This window comes from Metopolophium dirhodum, chromosome 9, assembly GCF_019925205.1.
Source record: "Metopolophium dirhodum isolate CAU chromosome 9, ASM1992520v1, whole genome shotgun sequence".
Taxonomy (NCBI): Eukaryota; Metazoa; Arthropoda; class Insecta; order Hemiptera; family Aphididae; genus Metopolophium; species Metopolophium dirhodum.
In genome coordinates this window covers 32746299-32761128 of record NC_083568.1, presented here as the reverse complement: position 1 = coordinate 32761128, position 14830 = coordinate 32746299, and the positions used below count along the sequence as shown (strand labels likewise).

At 31.5% G+C, this 14830-nt stretch overlaps 1 protein-coding gene across 1 annotated transcript in view; it reads right to left on the bottom strand.

Annotated features, from left to right (window-relative positions):
• The window catches only part of LOC132952575 (elongation factor-like GTPase 1), a 48626-nt gene extending 33796 nt beyond the window's left edge, over positions 1-14830 (bottom strand). Inside the window, exon 1 of the mRNA XM_061024903.1 lies at positions 14806-14830. Within this exon, the coding sequence (XP_060880886.1) occupies positions 14806-14813 (8 nt within the window). The 5' untranslated portion in view covers positions 14814-14830. The remainder of the gene's footprint in view (positions 1-14805) is intronic.

Sequence of the window (14830 nt, the reverse complement as noted above, 5' to 3'; positions counted from 1 at the left end):
TAAGTTTAACTTAACACCATTATATTATTATTAAATAGTTGTTTTTTTTATTCCATATATAAAGATTATCTCGAAAGTTGATACGATACTAATGTTCATTTTTTTCAAAATAATTCACCATCATTTTTTATTGCATATTATTAGGTTATTATTTTTAAATGTTAATGTATACATGAAGGTGGGTCCATTTTCCTCCAAAAATGAGATACCGTTTTCCTCCACTGTCAATTTTTTACCATAATAAAAAAAGGTTAGATTCCATTTTCCTCCAAATATTAAAATATTTTGCCGGTTTCTTATAAAGAAAAACCATATATATTTATGTGGCTCAATATTGTGAAACAAATTCAAACAGATATTAATGTAAAATAAGAATAGTATTCATATTCAAAAAAATATAAAGATTACCAAGCGTTGACAAAACGGCATGTCGACAATGGAATTATTAAATTTCAAAACAAAGAAATTTCAAAGTAATACAAAAAGTAAAATAATTATAATAAATATAGGTACTTACATAATTATTAATAATTCATAGGTTTTTTTTTTATAACTATAACTTACTATAACTATATTATATTTGTGTTAAACGCATAAACATTTATTTTTACTTAATTCCTTATTCGAGGAAAATGGTCAAGATTTATTTATTTATATTATTTTTTTTTTTTTTGTGGAAAATTGACAGACGACAGTGGAGGAAACAGTATTTAAATTTAGGAAGAAAATGGTTATAAGACCTTGCATGCATAAATCAAATTTTCTGAATTATTAAATTACGACAAATGCAAAGTGTTTAAAAATGATTTGGGGGATAATAATATGATCATTTTAAAATTGTAGTACTTTATTACTAGATTATTACCTATATGTAATATTAATTCAATATATTTAGCTTTCTTGTTTGTAAAAGTTACTACACTGAATAGTGAATATTTCCTATATTTTATGTAAAACCATTAACATCTTAAGGATTTTGGTTCAGATGTTCGAAAACGTTTAAAAAAAATCACCCCAAGTTACGCCACTGGTACATTACCCGTGTACGCACTATACGCGTGTATGCTTATTATTGCCGTTCATAAAAGACGTAAGAGCCTACTTTTATGAAACTTCATGATAAAATATTTTTAAATTTGCAAAAAACCGTTTTCATTTCTTTATAGACGATCTACTCGCCGCTTCATCGAAAAACTTTGCGCGGCAGATTTGAAAACGATTTCGATGATACTAACACAGTCACACATATAGATATAATAATATTATAGCACTTACGCTAGGAAGATTGCAGCTTGTCTAAGGACACAGCGCGCGCCGAGATAATGACAAAGGCACGATTGCAAGCACGCAAAACAATAGAATAACTAGTTTTATACAGGTACGTTATACGCACACGCCGATAGAATTCTATTGATATATAATACGAAAAAATTATAGGCTAAATAGCAATGATGTATTCTTGTGTGATAATATACCTACTATTTATACTAGTACGTATATGTAATATGTAATATAATAAATACACATTATATATACATTGTGTAGGCTGTGGACGCGAACTGAAGGTTAGGTATGCACTATGCACACAGTATATAATATTATAGTATATTATAGATGACTTGCGGAGAAAGGCAAAACTTTTATCAGTCTTCAAACACGTAAAATCCTTGAAGCAAAAGTTATTGAAAATTTCTGATATAGTATATAGGTAGGTACTCTGTGTACTTATATAATAACAATTAACAAGTGTTTTTTAGTACCCACTTACCAACGCTTAATCAACTGAGTTTTAGTTTAAAATTAAAATTCATCATGGTTTACACACGAACCGTTATCGATCAGTTTTTAAATTTGATAGTTTGATACCAATATTATACCATGGGTATAAGGTATATGGCAGTATAGGCTATAGAATATACACTTTGTATATTACCTATACCTCATATATATTATGTATCATACGTATATGTAAATATATGATATTAATAGTAATAATAGTATAGTAAATACATTATTAATAAGTAATAACAATAATAATATATTATACCTATATAATCATAAATCATAAATCATAATGAATAATAAATAATAATAAATAAAACGAAATCGGAAGTACTATAATATATATATTTATATGCACTATATAGGTAGGTAGTTCTACGAAAAATAATGAACAAATTTATTCCCAACTATATATTTACAACACATCGCATAACACATAATATTACATGGTACATATTGGCATATTATTATCTTAAAAAGTATAAAAGTATGAATGTATGATAAGTATAAAAAAAATATATCATTATTTATTATTGTGTAAAGTAAAAATATCAATAGACAATAGTTATTAATCGCATAATAATATCATGTACAGTGCGGGGAAGTATATAATATGCGATGATGCGTGATTGTGACTTGTCGATAAGTTGGTAAGAAGCTAAAAATTCTAATCAGTTGACACAAAATAAGCATACTTGAATAATATATTTGGAATTTACATAGATGAAGTGTGTGCACGCAGCACAGTCGCACAGGTGAAACTACCTGTTGAGTTAGTATGCATAGTCTTATGATATACAGCGTGTCCCAAAAAGCTCATATCACCTTAATAAATTATTTGCGAGGCAAATCAATACACCAATATGCAGTTTTTTCAACAGTATAATCTATAAAATGTATGCCATTAAATTGGAATTTTCTATTGGAAAAAACCATATTTTAATAAATTGATGCGCCAGAAGGTATCGTGGAAGTACTTGGGTGATATGGGACCGTTGAAACAAAAAGCTTATAGTTATTTAGCTGCTGCAGAAATTTAAGATAACACTTATAGGCCGTAATATAATTGATATGCCATGCATTTCATATTATATTATAATAAGTCCTTGTAAAACATGTAGGGACCTATACATTGTAGGGATATAGGTATAATCATTAATATAATTAATAGGTAACTAATAAGTAATAACACAACTATACCTATTGTAAATTGTCATCTATGCTTGGTCGTTCTATTCTTAGGATTCGCATAGTTTTTACCTTCATCGGATTCTTACTCAACTCATCACGTTGATGGGATTAAATAAAAATATTAGATACATTTTTGTTTTTAAAATATTTACTTTACAGAGTAAGCAACAAGCATTTAGTGGATAAAATATAAAATACAATACAATAACCGAATAATCTTTTGTTGAAATTCTTGGAATAATTTAATACAGATTTGTTCAATCAATTATGATTATGATTATTATGGCGTACTTATACATATTTATTAGGAACAGTAATAATAGTTGACACTATAAATGGATCCCCTAAATGGCTAAATGGTTGTGATTGGTATACATAAGTTCACAACTAAACTATTTTCTTGGGATCTATTAAAATACAATTTTCATTTCCTTTACAGTAACAACCTAAAACATATTTTTTAAATTTTTTATTTTGTATGGTAAATAAAGCTACCACCGTCCACCACCACACTAGTTATTTTATTGTTTTCATCTTTCGGTTTTTTTGTCACATCTTTCCACTTGTATAAATAAATAATTACAAAATAAAAATATCGGAAATAAACACTGTTGAAGACTTAACTAAATGTTTATAAGGAAATGGTTATAATTATTCCGAAATCAGAATACATTGTCATTGTGACGAGTGACGGCGCTTTTGTGTGAGCATGTTGCTGTGAATATGTAGCCGTGAAGGAAACTCAGCCACTCAGGCAATAGTGCAATGAATAGGTAGGTTAGGCAGGCAGATACGATAAAGTCTACGCACGCTTGTGGTTCATCAGTCATCATAATTCATAACTATTGTTTATTCGAATGTCATCACTCTAATCAATCGGAATCGTAACTTCGTAACATATTGTGACCTACCGTGCAGCAAAGAGTGATACAAACATTGAAACATATATTATGAACATTATAGATAAAGAGAACACGCGTTGGTCGCTATAACAACTAATAAGAGAATTATTTAATATTTTAATATGACTAAACAATATATTTAAAATGTTTACATTACTTATTATTATGATATTTATATGAAACGCCGTTATCAATAGACCTACTTAGTAGGTACTTTAGAATTCTGGGACGAATAAAATAATATAATATACCTATATTTTTAGTATATTAATTATTTAATGTTAGATAATATTTTAGATTATGATTTATGAGTACAATAGGCTTATAATATTTTCCAAATATTATCCGATAAACTATCAATTAGGATTTTATCCATAAATACACATTATACACATATAGTAAATTAGTACAACAAACTTGAAATTTTAATTTTATTTTATGTACTTACAGAATTAGAATATAATGACATATGTGTATGATAAATTAAAATGAGAAATGAGAACGTATTTAAAAGCGGGAAAAGGGGCAAATACAAGATGATTGGTAAAAAAATATTACACAGGTCACAGAGTATATCGTATTACATAAAAAAATATCGAAGACTACCGAAAAAAATCTTAATAATTCACAAAAATAGCGTTGGTTTTTATTTAGACACTTTGCACATGTTTGAGAAACATAACCGATTACCTACTTATAATACTTTATTCTATACAACATACATTTTGAGAGAGGACTTTCTAAAAACTATTGTTGACATTTTTGTTGTATTTTAATTTTCCTATAAGCTGGTAGATTTTTGTGAATAATATAAGATCCTAAATCCTCCATAAGGTAATTTATTAAAACTCAACATACTATTTATTATTACACTAGACAGTATACCTATAATAATGTACTCAAGCGTTAACAATTAACAATAATTAATTAGCATTTTTATATTATTTTTTTCTGCGTCTTTAATCTGAGAACGAAAATATGATACTCTGCGGTGGCGTCGGACAGAGTTCTAATAATAGGTACAAATGTACAATATTGTCGTTTATATATATATAAGTATGCATCGTATGTTGATTGGATCTCAAAGCTTGCGTGGTGTTTTTTCTTCAATCTTCTTTGAACAAAAAAAAAGAAATATTTATATTGTCGTTCCGGAGATAATCATTTTCGGTAACCTTTCTAATTAGAAGCACCAGCATTATTATATTTATTTATTTGTATTTTAAAAATTCGGTGGTCTCTAAGACCCGTTTGTATAATATTACACAATATAATGTACTTAATATAATATTACACTTTTCAAGGGGTGGAACTTTAATATAATATATGCACAATGTTATATAATTATAATTTATAATGAATATTAACCCGTGAAAGAATTTATACGGCAATTGATCCGGCAGACTTTATAGCGCAGTTAAAGTGTTCAATGTACTGAAAAAAATGTTAAAAAATAACAACATTTTCATTAATAAATTATTTTCAGATAAAATTCGTTAATAATTAATTTTAACCCCTCCCTCCACCCCCGGAAAATTTCTGGATACGCCACTGGAGATGGCCATATTATTATTATGTTTTTGTAACTCTCGAACGGACAATAATAGCGATATTTTCTTGTCTATCAGTCTTTAAACGGTGGCGACTGACTGTTTTCTTCGCATCAGCCCAGTGGGTCTTTTTACCTCGAGCAAAGAACAATTTTCGCGTCACCGTGTTAAGTGTTGTGCAGTGCGACAACATTCCGGCATAATGAGAATTGTATAATATAATTTTTTATTTTATTTTTATTTAATATCAGTAAAGATTGCTAGGCCTCACTGAGTTTAAACTCGTGTGGAGACCTAGGAGTTATCTTATGTACAACACATTTACATTTATCTTTTTCTCCTTAAATACCTACTCTAGAGGATATGATAATATAGTTGTAACGTATATTTGCGAGCCTCATCACTTATGGTCCGACGAAACGCGTCATCCGTTTCCTGTGGATTACGACCCGAGGGCGGCACGACAAGTTAAGACGCACCACATCACAGTCACATACTCACATAATATATGACCATTGACCTTAATGCTTTATGTATATTATTCACAAGTTCTCCATACTACCTATAAAACACCTCTACGTCAGTAATTTAGAATTAACTTATTGTAGCAGGCAGCAGCCGGCAGCTCATAATGACAACAGTAATGGATCACTAGAACTGGAGGAACATTTCAGGAAAATGGAGAAATACATTTTCAGAGTTCTGTATGGGAACATATTAAAATTTTAATTTATATGAATGTTCATACAAAAGTCTAAAATGTTATGTACATACTAACATGGCATCAACATACCAAACCTGTATGAAGGATCTTATATAGTCATGTAACCTCCCTACAACAAATTATCAACCCCTCCACAAAGCAAACTCCTGCAGACTGTCCCACTGAGTGTAATATAATAATGAACATTTGTTTATAACATCTAAAATAAAACCTATTGATAAAAAGTCGTTACTCACATTTGATCACTTCAGTATAAGTCCATAAGATATTAAGATATATTTAAAATGCCGTAGCAAAAGTATTTAAGGGGGCTGGACTGCTGGAGCGTGATTCATTTTCGGTCGAAAGCATAGCTCACGACTCCAATCATTACGCCCAATATAATGTTCTGATATTAATTTTGAAAGCAGATTTGAATTCATCACTAAATTATCCATGCTTTGACAATATAATTTTTTAGATTTTTATTTTTTTTTACTTAGAAATTCACTAACAAAAAAAGTAAAAATATATCATATTCATAATTCAAATTTAAATACATTGATATAGAATATGAAAAATGTAAGACAGTTAGAGCACAGTAAATATAGAAGAGAATTAAAATCTGCTTTCAAAATTTAAATCAGAACACCCTACTGAGCGTATAGTGATTGAAAAAAAAATGTTTGTAATTTTATAAAGCAATATTTTGTGACTTGTGCATGCGCGTAGGTAAAATTACAGACGTACATATCCGGTCACTATGATGCCCCTATAAAACGTGATCAGTACTACGAATTACACACCCTAATGTTCATTTATTTTCAACACATTCACAAGACCCATATAAACTGAAATATAAAATGCCTAGCTTTTACTCCTTAGAATTGATTACGCTCCAGCCCCCTTAAAAAATAATAATATAAGTATACTTCATATAACTCCTAAAATCAGAATTTGAATAAATGCATTAGGTATATAAGTATATTATACAATATGGAGCCCAGAGACGTATTTTGGCATGTGCTTGGGGTTGATCCATGGACCATGGGTGTCACATTTAAACATTATTATATGGTCATAATAATTACCTGTTATAAGTAGGTGTTCTTATTAATCTCGTTATCGTGTGTTACATATAACGACGAATTAAAAAACATTGTATAAGTATATTATGGTGCTCACTGCTCGTCATCTCGATTGATAAAAAGTTATACTTACGCGGTATAGTGTTGTTTGGACTTTGAATGTAAAATAAAAAGCTACTAGAAATAAATAGTACCTATAATAAAAAATGCAATGGTGAATAATAGTCGTACACTATAATAGAGTACCACCGCCGCTGAATTTTCGGTAAAAACAAAATAAAACCATCCACGTGTGTCGTAAATCATAATAATGAATATAGCCTATAGAATATTGAATAAAATAATATGTCTCTGATTCCAAATCAAATCTTCTGATCAACGTACAGCCAAACTTATGAAATATGATGGCTGTATAGCCTTAGATACTTAACATTTTTATGGTATTTGTTTCGGCAAACGGAAATCGAATATTTTTTTGTTTATTTAAATATGTATGATTGCCGTATAATAGGTAAAGGTAAAATAGTCAATAGGTAATAACAATAATATAGCTGTACGCACATTGCACATCTTGTCGTCGGCGGACTATTTTTTCAATACACCGCCTGCAGTTTTATCCGCGTGACCGCGTTTTAAGTATAAAATAAATACATAATATTTTAATGTATAATATTTTTGTCGTGGACACGAGTGATGCAGCGTCGCTATGGTACCTCCTACCCAACACGTGTAATAAATATAGGTATATTTTATTACACATTTTTTGATCGCATATATTATTATAAATCATTCCGATCGGCCGTCGGTCGTATAATATATTACATTATACGTTTCGTGTGTGTAGAATATATGTGCAAAAGACGTGGCTTGTTATCCCATACTATACACTATTATATAGGTGCGCGAAAAGAAACCGAATAAAAATGTGCTCACGTCAAAGCGCTTATAATTCGTGTGAAACGCGTGTACAAGAGGTGATTGCGCGTACCTATAATATATGTTTATCGCGAGTACCGTGCAAAAACGCACTTCGCTCGAATGTATATTATAGTTGCGGCACGGCCAGAATAATATTATAATAAATAATAATATAATATAATATGACAATGGCGGCAGGCGGGGGCGTGTGTAAAGGACGAATGTTTCGTAGAATTGTGGTATATAGTAACTATAGTTAGGTATTATAGTCGGCACCTATGTTATTATTTTAATAACTTTTTTAAATAATGTCATAGCCACGGTGACCAGGACCGGTCGTATCGGTAACCGGTGAAGTTAGGTTAATATTTTTAACTACAACTAAAGTCTAGAGTAAAAATGTGTGCTTCTTTTGTTAGGCTATCGTGTTAGTTTGTTTAAAATATAATTTAATTAAACATTAAAATAATAGATAGAAATCAGTACTTATTTTGATATACAATGAACATAATATTCATTTATTATAGGAATAGGTGTGTATGATATTGTATAAACTTATAATTTATAATGAACTCAAACTCCAAAGTGAGATAAATATACTGTCGAGTGTCGATTGATGGCGCACTAAACTTATTGGCTATTGATCACAATAAAATTGATTACATAGAATAATCGATTGTTGGTTAATAATTGTCCATCATCAATGAACGCCTGACAAGTGACAATATGTTAATATATAATTTCCCGTTTTACTATAGGAATTAAGATAAACTATAGAAATATAAAACATAAGTTTAAAGGTTAATACTCAATTATATTATTACTATAATAATATATTAATTATTAAGAAGTAATAATAAAGGTGAACAGACCTGTGAATTGAATGCATTATAAAACCTTAAAATATGAATTTAAATTAATATAGAAAAAATGTGTATACCAATAAGTAGCGAGAAAAATCAATAAAATTCAAAAAATGCAATATTACAATTTCATTGAAGTTTATTGTTACATGATTGATAATTCGTACTTTCTGTTAAAAGAGTTATGTTTTGCAATATACTAAAAAAAAATTCACTTTATCAACATTTACAACCCAATTAAATATAGTAATAACCAATTATATAATAATGTATAACTATACTTTATTATAATGGACTACAGATCTACGTAATCATATAAATTATACGTATTTTATAAACAATATTGAACTTTATTCAGTATCATCAATCAAAGATCTAGGTATAACTTTAACTACGAACTTGAATTTCAGGGAACATATTATTGAGTGTGTCCTAAAAAAAATCTTTAAAAATATTAAGATTCATTAAGCGCCACTCTTCCGAATTCAATGACCCGAGATCCTTAAAACTTCTATATTCTGCGTTAGACAGACCTAATTTAGATTATGGTTCACTTATCTAGTTATCTAGGTGTCCATTCTATCATCATCATATTTGATATTATATAATCATATTAGAGTGAAATCTAAATTTAAAAATAAAAATACTATAAAAAATTATGGCCTTTACCGTGAAGATTTTTTCTATATATATTTATATTATAGCTTTTAATCTTGTTTCTATAATTTATAATGCGTATTCAGAATGCGTAGAATTAACAATGCAGTATATGCACATACATTTATATGTATATTAATTATTAAATACATTTAAAATAACTTGAAACTTTTCCGTTCTTTCCCGGTTGTTGGTGAAGTATATTCAAAAAATCCCTTTCACTGCGCTTTCATATTATTATATTATATGACGTATTTCATCACGGGCTTTATAATGAGCTAAACATTTTTTCTGTATTTTGAAAAGCATTATCGATGGTATAAAATAAAATTACAATAATGATCGTTTACTATATTATGGATGATATAAAATTGTTTGGATTATTTACAGCATATTGTATAGCATATTGTATATTAATGTCAAAATCCCGAAATAAGATTTTCTCGAGATAATTTAAAGATATTGATTTGCCTCTGTGTTATGCAGAATATGATATACATTATTAAGTCTATATCAATGAGACCCTAGACCACCAACCACAGCATCCAACCGTATGATGTATATAAACGAGTCACTGCGTTCATCTCGGCTTTATCTCCAATGCACACAGGGATATATATTGATGAATAATATTTTGAGTACCTATATATATACGTGCCACATTTTCCTAAAATGTAGGTCTCTCTAAAAACGGTTTTTCTCTTCACTTAAAAATTGTTCACACAAATCATATTTTTGTTGCTTATTTCTCAAACAAAACGACATTGACAAAGAAAAAAAAAACTAAGAATAATATACAAATTATTCACATAATATATGCATATAATATAAATCTACTTTTTATCCACTGTAAATATTTTCAGCAGGCGATCTATTTACACAACAGCTATATTTTTGATAACATTGTATATTAATTATTATGGTTCTCGAACGGTGTGGTGGTGATGTGCAGTCTGGTCTTGGCGGTAACCACAGAATTTCAAAAGGAAAAATACAATTTAAAACAGATAATAAAATAATATACACATTGCCCACCATTTACCGTATACTTTTATAATTAATATTTTATTACGTATACACGCATTTCTTTAAAAATATTGTTATGAGTATATACGCTCTATAATACACCCCTGATAATTTATACCAACCACACACACACATATATGCCTACAATATACTACATACAAGTCAATGAGTGAATATTATAAGTTATAACTATGTATAATATAATAAGTATATATTATAACTAAGGGGGGGGGGGGACATATTGACCTGTGAGGAGTCCACCACTTTGGGCGGTGGAAGTGCAGTAGTACCTACTTATATTACACAGATTCTAGATGACCGATGAATGGGGTGATACATATTTGAATGGGCCCCCGTGAATAATTATTGTCGTGTGCGCACGTGGTATTCTGATTATTATTATAGGTACTAGGCTATATTATATTATACGTAACGCCGAGCAGTGCAGCGGCGGCGGTTTCGTATCATTATATTATATCATGTGCGTTTTTATTTTTTGTCCTTATATAGAAAGTGTCCAAACATCATATACACCGATACATATTTGGCAAAAAAAAAAAAAAAAACTGATTACGGATTAAATTTGAAAGAAAAAAGAAAAAACGTCCATTGAGACATTGTTGTCGGAGGTGTCGTTAAACTTTGATCGGATGTGTGTGAGTGAGTGAGTGTGTGAGTGTGTGCGTGTGTGTGTGGAAGGGAAGAAAAAAAAAACGGTTATAATAAAATTCCGACAAAGAATGGGAACCGTGATAATGTAAGTACCAGGTGACAATGGCGGAAGATGGTTTTCAATAGAATGGACGCGTTCCGTTCACACACACAAAAGACTGCAGCGGCCGCCGGTGGGAGGTCGTCGAGATTTTTCAGAAGAATTTTTCTCTGGAACAGGTTTGTGCGCCGCCGCTGTCGACAAACGCACGTATAGGCCGTGTATAAATAATAATAATAATAATAATAATGGACGGACCGAGGCTCTGTATAATATATTATTGTATAATGTATATATATGGTACGTCTTCCAAACCGAATTCTTCTCTTTCATTCACCAACGCGCACACTATATTATACGCACAGGCACAGAGCATTTATATACATCGACCATTATAATAACAATCCGTCGCGCACGCTGTAAAATAATAATAATAATAATAATATTATACACGCGCAGTGTTGTGTTACGGCTCGCCGCCGCCGCCGCCGCCGCGAGCATCCCCCTCGCGGTACCGACGCCGAAATGTCTCGGACGAAATAATATATATGCGACCAGGAATCTCGTCGCGCCGGGACCAGATTATATTATACATAATAATATAATATTATATTGTATGCGGCATGGGCGGCGGGGGTTGTTTGTGGGTATATTTTTTCGGGGGATTTTTTTTTTTCTCACCGTCTGCCTCCGGACGCTGCCTTTTTGGCGGTAGAATTTTCGTAGCCGGCGGTGTTTAAAAACTTCGTATTATACGGTATTATTATTTATTTCAGCCCGCATTACCGCACGAATGATTGAAAAACGCACGATGGCGGTAATATTATTATCACACCGATAGCACCCGCACGGCACATGGTATATTATATTGGATAGCGTTTATCGAATTATTAATTAATAATTAATATTAAATTATAAATTATTAATTGTTGTCGTTATAAAGATGATCAATAATCATGTATCACTATCGATCATATTAACGCAACCACGATCGACAATACCGACTTATCAAAAAACCGCAATAATAATATAATGGATGATTTTCATACGTGTGTTGTGTGCGTATCTTATAAGATTTAACGATTTTTATTTAATTGGTAATTGTTTTCAAATGTCGACATTACATGTTTTGAAAATATATTAAAAAAATCTAAATCTAAAATATGTAGGTACACTGCAGGTTACGAATATTTTGATGAATCTGTGCGGTGACGAGCCATGTTTTGCAGTGCGTGTGGTATTGTGGATCGTGTCTGTGCAGTAAAGCGGAAAGCGCCGATGACTGCCGGACCGACAAGCTACCGCCGATTGGCGCTGTGGAAATATATTATTATCGAGAACGAGACGCGCCATAATATTCTTCTTAACGCCAAATATTATAACGACGCGTAATCGGAGCCGCTCGTGTTTACGGACCCGTGTTAAGACTCGCCCGGCAATCGGCTACTGCTCTTTCCGTGCTCATTATAATATGTCTCAGGCTCGCAGTTAGAGCGGTTATGACGATATGTAAAAAAAAAAATATGGTTTTTTCGTCCTCTTGCCGAACACAGCTGTCCAAGCGTATTACTTGCCATAGCTGCTACAAATATCTTGTTGTATTCTAAAACTTTTACAATATTCACTGTTAGTTATTGCCATTAATATTATCGTCCCTCCCAAAGCGTATCATTGTGTGGGGCGAGCAGTGAGCAACCGCGTTCACGCCAATTTTTTTTGTAAAAACGCTTTTTTTGGCCTGCCAAAAATAAAACGAAAGCGATTATGTGTGTGTTAAATAAGATATTGAGTGGGTATTTGGTATTTATTTTCCATTTTTGATGTGCTCCGTAAATTAACCAACTATTGTGACTAACTACTAAAAAAAAAATTGAAAACAGTAATAATATTTATGTTAAGAACAAAAAATAATAAAAAGATAATTTTTGGATGGCAAAAAGTGTTTGAAAAATGTTGTCGTTTGTACAATAGTCAATAAATAACAATCACGAACTAAGGCAATATATATAAGGCAACTATAATTATGCAGTTAATAAGTAAACGCAAACATTGATGATTTCTCATCAAAATATCCAAAACTATTACATTCCTATATAGTTACTTAAAAGTTATATTATTTTAAATCTTAATGACTGCCAACTATGCGCAATTATGCGCACGAGAGTAATAAACAAGGTATGATTTACTGCTATAGTTGCTACTGTAGCCTAACCTATAACCAATAGGCCTGGTAATGAATTATAAAAAATTGCCCGCAAACATTTTGGCACCGACAACGGAAAACACTGCGACCCTCACCCCTCTCCCCTCAAAACCTTCCACTCAAGATCCGTCTCGTAACCGTATAAGTCGGACCGCTCCCCTCGGACAGGAATGACGGATTCTTCTAGGAAATGAAAACGAAAATCCACGACTGTGGCGTGCATAATAATAAATAATAATAATATAATAATATTATGATGCGTGTAGGTTTTATAACTTCGGTTCGTTGTTATTATTTTTTTATAATACGTGTGCGTAGATATACGACGTGATTCACGCGCGCTCGCGCAATAATTATTGTATTTCGTACGCGTAATATTTTCCTTTTTACGCAATGTCGGAAACCGTTGTAGACACATATCATAGTGCGTTGTTGTCGTAAACGGCACGCCGCGGCGGCGTTGACGTTAGCTACGCAGCCTTGTTCCGAGACTTGGTGGCGGCGTCGCGTAACTCCGCTGCCGAGTCTGTGCGCACGCGCGCACGAATATTACGAGTTGGTCGTCGACGATAGACCGTGCGATAACGACGACGAACGCGTTTGTCGTTTAATTTCACCGGAGTTTTGTAGCAACTGTGGTCCGTCGAAAATAAAACGGAAACGTCAGTAAACTCAAAAATATATACCAGATCGCCCGGCGTCCATAGTAACGATTAAAATAATGGTTATGCGTCGTATTTGAAACGAAAAATCTTAGAGGATTTCGTCATGGGGGGAGGGATTTCTGTTTCTTAGCCCCGAATACGACGACAATAAATGATATCTCATGATTTTTCAATATTTTTAAGTCCGAAGGCGTTATTACGATCGATAATAATATTATTATAAATTAAATTGGAACGAGTAAAAATTCCTTTCCTTTGCGACATGTTATATTCTATACAACTGATGTGCTCTACGATCAATTGCGGAATTTACTTAAAATTCACTTCTTTTCTTAGACTCACATAATATAGATAAAACTTCTTAGCTGCAATAGTTGCTTTGCGACTAATGGCACCTTAAACGTACTACTTGACCGTGTACAATTTAAAGTATCATCTCATGGAACGCGGAACCAAGTTTAGTTTTATTTTCCGTATTATTCTACAGCCTACGGTTTCAATCCACTTCGTACGATGCTTCGTACTCTCAATAATATCGTACTAACCATTGCATTATAGCAAGGTCCTTTG